The sequence below is a fragment of the Lepisma saccharinum genome, chromosome 13 (genome assembly GCF_977018435.1).
Source record: "Lepisma saccharinum chromosome 13, izLepSacc3.1, whole genome shotgun sequence".
Taxonomy (NCBI): Eukaryota; Metazoa; Arthropoda; class Insecta; order Zygentoma; family Lepismatidae; genus Lepisma; species Lepisma saccharinum.
The window spans coordinates 57,408,033-57,415,371 of NC_139241.1; the positions used below are offsets into that span (position 1 = coordinate 57,408,033).

Consider the following 7,339-nt stretch of genomic DNA (forward strand, 5'->3'; position numbering starts at 1 on the left):
TTGGTGATTGCTTATGTTAATTAGAACATGGTCAATTTATATGATATTATAAAACCGAAAGTCGATGGACGGCATAATGGAAAATGCAATTTATTAAGATGAAGAAGTGAAATTCGATTAGATTATTGCGCTTACTAATTCGAACATGGACAATGCATATGCTGTCTGTAAAACTGGAAGTTGATAGACGCTATGTTGAAAAAGAAATACATTTGAGTGTCGATTCAATTTTTATTTATTAAAAATTAAATACGAATTCCATCAAACTCAGGTTTTCCAGAATCATGTTCATTTGTCAAGCTCTAATTCCCATAAGCTACCATCAAACCAAATTTCACTCCTCTGTCTTAAGAAGTAACGTTTTTCAATATATCGTCCACCAAATTCCGGATTTCCACAATCATGTTGATTTTCCATGCTGTAATTTCCATAATCTACCATCAAACTAAATTTCACATTTTTCAATATGGCGTCCACCAACTTCCGGTTTTCCACAATCATGTTTATTTGCCATGTACTAATTACCATAAGTTACCATTAAGCCGAATTTGACTTGTATATCTTAAGGAATAGCATTTTTCAATATGGCGTCCATCAACTTCCGGTTTTCCACAATCATGTTGATTTAACATGCACTCATTAGCAAGATCTACCACCAAATCAAATTTCTCTTCTCTATCTTAAGAAGTAAAGTTTTTCAATATGGCGTCCATGAACTTCCGGTTGTCCACAATCATGTCAATTTGCCATGCTCTAATTCACATAAGCTACAGTCAAACCGAATTTCACTTCTATATCTTAAGAAGTAACATTTTTCAATATGGCGTCCATCAACTTCCGGTTTTCCACAATCATGTTGATTTAACATGCACTAATTAGCAAGATCTACCACCAAACCGAATTTCACTTCTCTATCATAAGAAGTAACATTTTTTCAATATGGCGTCCATGAACTTCCGGTTTTCCACAATCATGTTGATTTGCCATACACGAATTAGCATATGCTACCACCAAATCGAATTTCTCTTCTCTATCTTAAGAAGTAACGTTTTTCAATATGGCGTCCATCAACTTCCGGTTTTCCACAATCATGTTGATTTAACATGCACTAATTAGCAAGATCTACCACCAAATCGAATTTCTCTTCTCTATCTTAAGAAGTAACGTTTTTCAATATGGCGTCCATGAACTTCCGGTTTTCCACAATCATGTCTATTTTCCATGCTCTAATTCACATAAGCTACCGTCAAACCGAATTTCACATCTATATCTTAAGAAGTAACTTTTTTCAATATGGCGTCCATCAACTTCCGGTTTTCAACAATCATGTTGATTTAACATGCACTAATTAGCAAGATCTACCACCAAATCGAATTTCACTTCTATATCTTAAAAAGTAACGTTTTTCAATATGGCGTCCATGAACTTCCGGTTTTCCACAATCATGTCTATTTTCCATGTTCTAATTCAGATAAGCTACCGTCAATCCGAATTTCACTTCTATATCTTAAGAAGTAACATTTTTCAATATGGCGTCCATCAACTTCCGGTTTTCAACAATCATGTTGATTTAACATGCACTAATTAGCAAGATCTACCACCACACCGAATTTCACTTCTCTATCTTAAGAAGTGACATTTTTCAATATGGCGTCTAATTTCCAGTTTTACCAAAATAATTTTGATTGGCAATGGCAGGTCAACCCGAATTTCAGATCTGTAACTTAGATGGTAACATTACTCAATATGGCGTACATTAACTTTCCCTTTTTTCCACATGTATTATTAGTTGGTAATATTCTAATTACATAAACTATCATCATGTCGAACTTTCAATATCTTGCTTGAAAATATTTTTTTTAAATATGTTCACCTTGCACCCAATATTACGTGTATTGGTTATATAAAAGTAACATTATTAATAACAAATCTCACGATTCCATATTTATTTATATATATACAATTTATATTTTATTGCCTACAACCTCAATTAATATTAGTTCTTATCGATTTTTCAAGAATTCAACAATGAAAGTTTTAAAATGAAGAGTTACGTGATATATATTTTCTGATCCATTCAATACCCATTTGATTTGTTGAAAATAGGTTTTGTTACAATTGTACCCGATCCTAAAGATCAGATATACCCATCATGAATTTGTACCGGTATGATTCTAAGGAGAGGTACGTACCGTAACGGAACCGGCATTCAGTTAAGGAACAAGTTCCATGCTTTCTGGTACGGGTATTTTAACGTTCCACTCTGTGTACCCAAAGCTGTCGTCCCCGAAGCACTCTCGGGTACGAACGGAACGGTATAGCAGAAGCGTTACTGTTCGCCTTACCAAGAGGTTCTGGTATTTTCCTTGGAACGGTCCACAGCACTTGGGCCGGTACGCGATACCCGGTATGGAAATAACGCGGAACGGTGACAAATAACAATGAATTGCGTTACGTTACAGGTCCCTGGATAAAAGTGTGGTCTTTCATGTAACAATAAAATTGTTACAAAAAGTTTACTTGTTTTTTGTACATATCAAAACTGTACTTACTTAAAAAATACGCCTCGTACATGACCTGCAAATAAGCATACTCCGGACGTGGTGAGGAAGGTCAAATCCCTTGTGTCTTCCAGTAACCCAGCCACACTACAAAGCATTGCATGCAAGTTGGGAACATCTTTATAGTCTGTGACCATCATCAACCAGGATTTGAAGTTTCTATAAGTGCCACAAGAGCGGAGTTAAAAAAAAGTTCTTGCTTTGTCACACTGCAACTAAAGTTTTCGAAAGGATTCTTGATTATCGCTGGATACAGCTATAATGGGAAGTTGCCAACAAGCCAAAGTCAACTCTGCATATTATCAAACTGAAGTTCTGACTCCCAATTTACTGCACTGAAATCCTGACACTGTTATCAGGACATGGCTTCCAGCCATACCTGTCTTTTGGCTTTTATGTTCCTAAGGAGAATGGAACAGGCAACAAGAATACATTCTATTCCTTCCAGTAACATTCCAGTGAAGTCAACTGATTCATCGCCCATGGATTTTTGTACTTTTTGACTACCGAAAAGGGCTTTGGGAAACAGATGTCCATGCAACATAGCTGCCTTATAGAAAGCCTGTAAGGAGCAGTGGGAGCTAATGGACATGGTCGTTCCTTGCAAAAGCCTTCTCTAAAATAAATCAGGTGCAGAGCTGTAGCAATCATAAAGGGACCTCAAACTGAGTACGATTGGTGGTGGAGACATGGCGTTTCATAAGATGAAATCCAATTGAAAGTCAGTACCAGAGATACGAAATAACCGTTTGTATAAAATTGCCAGATAAAACTTTTTTGAGTAGAACTTTCATTTTCTAAGTTGCAGTGTATTTTCTTTCCAGAGAAACCCCAACAATAATTTTGAATCGGCTCCCATTTTTAACAAATCTTTTGTATTTCATAAAATTAATAGTTAGCATTTAAAAAAAGAAAACAGCATGCATAATAAAGATTTGTACGTGCATAATTTTGCAATACCAGATTTTTTTATCTAATTTATTAAGATGTTGGTAAACATTGTTTGCTCTATTCCTGTTTACTCTGTAAAAGAATATTGGGCTGAGCCAATAGCAGTGTATCTGGGAGAAGAAAAGGAATAATGCAGATATTGGTGAGTGAAAGTACGTATTATCAGAAATGCCTGTACAAAAGGGGACATACATCAAATGCCCACCATTCTGTCTTGAGCATGGTCCATGAAGCACCTTGAATTTTAGCAATAGCGAACATTGTCCACTAATTCAATCAGATTAGTTGGTCAGTTGTGAAACACAACGCTACTAAATAAGGTAGAGCCGATACCACTTATAACTGATACCGATGTCGATATTCTTACTGATTTCTACCGATAGGAGTGCTTGAAAATTGTAGCAATTCAAATTAGTTGAATATTTATAAATGTTGATACATAAATTTTCCGTTGCAATCCTGCTCTAAAATATTCCATTTACATTCCATGGTATTGCAAAATCCATTTCTCAGTTTCAAAAAATAATGAAAATTGTGCATTTAACCCACGAGATTCCCGGACAAATATTAGCCGATATCAATGATTAAATTCTAACATACACTTTCCGCATAGAAATTTCAGTAAAAAATATAGTCTCAACCAGGACTCAAACCTGAGTTCTGATTTCACCTGATTTTTCGCTCTTACTGTTTCACCTGCATGGAATTGTCTGTCAGTGCTTGTCGAGTCCTGGTTGACCTGCATTTATCACAGAAATTTCTACACACTACATCTGCTGTGTGCCAAACGGTAAGATACTTTCTGATACAAATGCATTGCTATCGGCTCAGCTCTGCTACTGAAATAACCTAAGTAGAGATAGAAAACTTGAAGAGGTAAAAATAATAACTCATTTTGATTAATTACTTTCAGATTGCAAGTTACAGAGCTCCATTCCATCAGTTGAAGTTATCATACACCTTGCAGAAGTACAAAGGAGCCAGGCCCTATACAGAGGAGCAGGATAGGTTCCTGATTTGCATGCTTCACAGGCTGGGTTTTGATAGGGAGAATGTGTATGAGCAACTGAGCACTGCTGTAAGGTAAGCCAATTGTTTTCCATTTAATGTTATTGTGTCAATGCTTCATGGTGCACACAGTGAATTATGGAGTCCTAATTATCAGAGAGCAATAAGCAGCTTTTTATTGTGAAAATAAATGATCGACATTTTACATTCTTCAAGATCGTAACGTTAACTCGGACAATAGTTACAGCATGAACCTGCTTTTTTGTTTTTCTAATTTTCAGATCGACCTTGTTCATTCTTCAGATCTGGAAATGTTGTTAATACCAACTCACCATAAATATTTTTATATCTAGTTTTCCTGCTGTTCGACCAATTTAACGCTAATTCTATTTATGTTCTGACTTTTTATTATATCTTGCTAATAACCTTTCTAGCCTCAAGGTCAGTCCAAAAAATTGGATAATTAAAAGTGATGAAGCTTTCTTCAAAGTTGCCAACTACAGTGAAATATTACTACTTAGAGTTAAAACTCTGCCAGTCTTATTAACAAGTTGTGAAACCATAAATTCACCCTTCAGTATGTACTTCTCAACAGTTCTTGGGAGTGTAAATTTTTAGATAGGCCTCAACATTTTAGGGAAAGTGTGGGGTTGGGGGTGCTTTTATTATTAACCTGCAAGCTGCTCACTTTCAATTTAAATGAAGTCCCATTTTAACAGTATCTAAACTATTTGCCTGTGGTTGTGTCACAAGTGATCTGATCACATTCTAATGATATGACGTAAACAGCCCCATGATAGAGACCATCGTTGTGGAAGGAGTGTTGTCAAAAGTCCCCTGTGCACATTACACCATGCCATGAAACACATTCTCGATCTGACATTTTTCTTTTTGAGGTGGTGATCAGCACCATGCTCCATCCACCTTCCCCAGAGCTGCTTTATACAGGGACAGGGCCAGAAAAATTCAAATCTTTGTTTACACCTTTGAAGTTTCACCTACAATCAGGAATCGGACCTGGAACTTCTCCACTGTGGCTCCTAGCTGGGGGACGATGTCATTTCTCTACCTCTCTAGCTTAATCACAAAGATGAAGATGAATGATGATTAGAGGAATGAACAAGAACAGTGAAATACCCATGCCTTGGTCTCCTCCGATTCTCTCCATTAGGAATGCTGGCTGGGTGTACAAATAGATTTTGCCTGAGGGCAATATAAAGTTACATTGAGCATTTCGTGAATTTATTAACTGCAAGAGTTGGCAACATTGGCTGAAACTGTGAATGGAGTGCATTGCAGAGGCCTATTCCACTTGCAGGAAATTTCACATTGGTCTCCTGTAACAAAACAGATCAACAGATGGTTCTTTACCCACTACATGCTGAATTAACAGAAATATTGTCAATTGAATATTCAAGTACAAAAGTACAGACTAAGAATTGGGCAAAATTTTAGGGGCAATTATAGTCTGTGAACATGCAGGAGTGACAGTAATCTGTGGACAGTGTGTAGTGGGTTTTAGAAGCTGTAAACTGAGAATATATTAACCCTGAAACCATTTCCTAAATGTTGCCCCCAACTCCCAAGAGAATAGAAGGAGATAGGCAAGTAGATCATGGGTCCACGTCGAGTTTCTGGGAGTGCGACTTCTGCTGGCCACAGAGAGGAAGGAATCCACTACTTGCCCACCAGAAGCCATGGAGTTAAGCGAGGGCCAGTCTCAGGCCAGCCAGCGGGACCAGCTCCCAGCTGACTGTTCCAGCACTGAGGATCGTTCCAGGAACCCAAGATAGTACCTGCCCTGTTAGGATGTTCATCCCTTCACCCCTAATCAACTTTCCTCTAAATTGAATCGGCGTGCTCTTGTATTGCTAATGAGAGTAAACATAGTCAATTGGAAATTGTGTAACGTAAATTCTGCTCTATCTTGTCACCCGTTGGTCAACAGAACCAGGAAAGAGGGTGAAATCCATTATGGCTAAGGTACGTCTCGGGGATTTGCCCTGGGACGGAAACCTTAGACTGTAAGAGCTGCATGCACGCTTTAATTTTTACATTATGCTTGCATGAGGATTAAGCAATGTTTGATTCAATTTTCAACTTGTTGCAGATCAGCACCTCAGTTCCGCTTTGATTGGTTCATGAAGTCAAGATCTGCTATGGAACTTCAGCGACGGTGCAACACACTGTTAAATATCATTGAGAGGGAAGATGCGGAGATGGAAGAGAAGAGTAAACAAGAGAAGGATAAGAACGAGAGGTATAAGCAGAACAAAATGGATGGGAATTTGGATTTGGAAGGGAAGAAACGACCAGGACGGGAGAAACAAAGGCCCGAAACTAGCACGAAAATGTCCAGAGAGGAAACACGCAAGAGAAAACGTTACGAAAAGAGAACCTCTTCGGATGGTGAAAGACTAAAGAAAAATAAGTGATTCAAAATTGCAAGATTTCCTGGGTCCATCAACTTAAGGCCTTTTAAGTGATTCCATGTATGTCCAGATGTGGGCAAAATGAATGTAATTATTGACGTATTGAACATGCATTTTTAACATTTTTAACCTTATAATTTTCAATGAATGATAAAATTTCATGGTTTTGTATTAAGCAAATACCATTACACATACTTTGTAGAAATGGGCATTGCAAACTCATCACCCCAAAGGTGTAAAATTATTCTTTGGCATTTCCCAAGTGCCATTTTGTAGCTGCATTTTCCCCCCATGAGGTTGTAATCAATTTTGAAATAAAATGATTGTGCAAATGTACCTGTAATACAGCCAAGAAGTTGTGAATTTCATAAAAATCTTTTGCAACAA

General features: G+C 37.3%; 1 protein-coding gene across 2 annotated transcripts in view; it reads left to right on the plus strand.

The window, feature by feature from the left end:
- Positions 1-7,339, plus strand: part of LOC145997315 (chromatin-remodeling complex ATPase chain Iswi-like) — a 105,266-nt gene extending 97,927 nt beyond the window's left edge. For both annotated transcript variants that reach the window (XM_083134218.1, XM_083134219.1), the window contains exons 22-23: positions 4,426-4,595; positions 6,631-7,339. In XM_083134218.1, the coding sequence (XP_082990344.1) occupies positions 4,426-4,595; positions 6,631-6,955 (495 nt within the window). In that variant the 3' untranslated portion in view covers positions 6,956-7,339. The remainder of the gene's footprint in view (positions 1-4,425; positions 4,596-6,630) is intronic.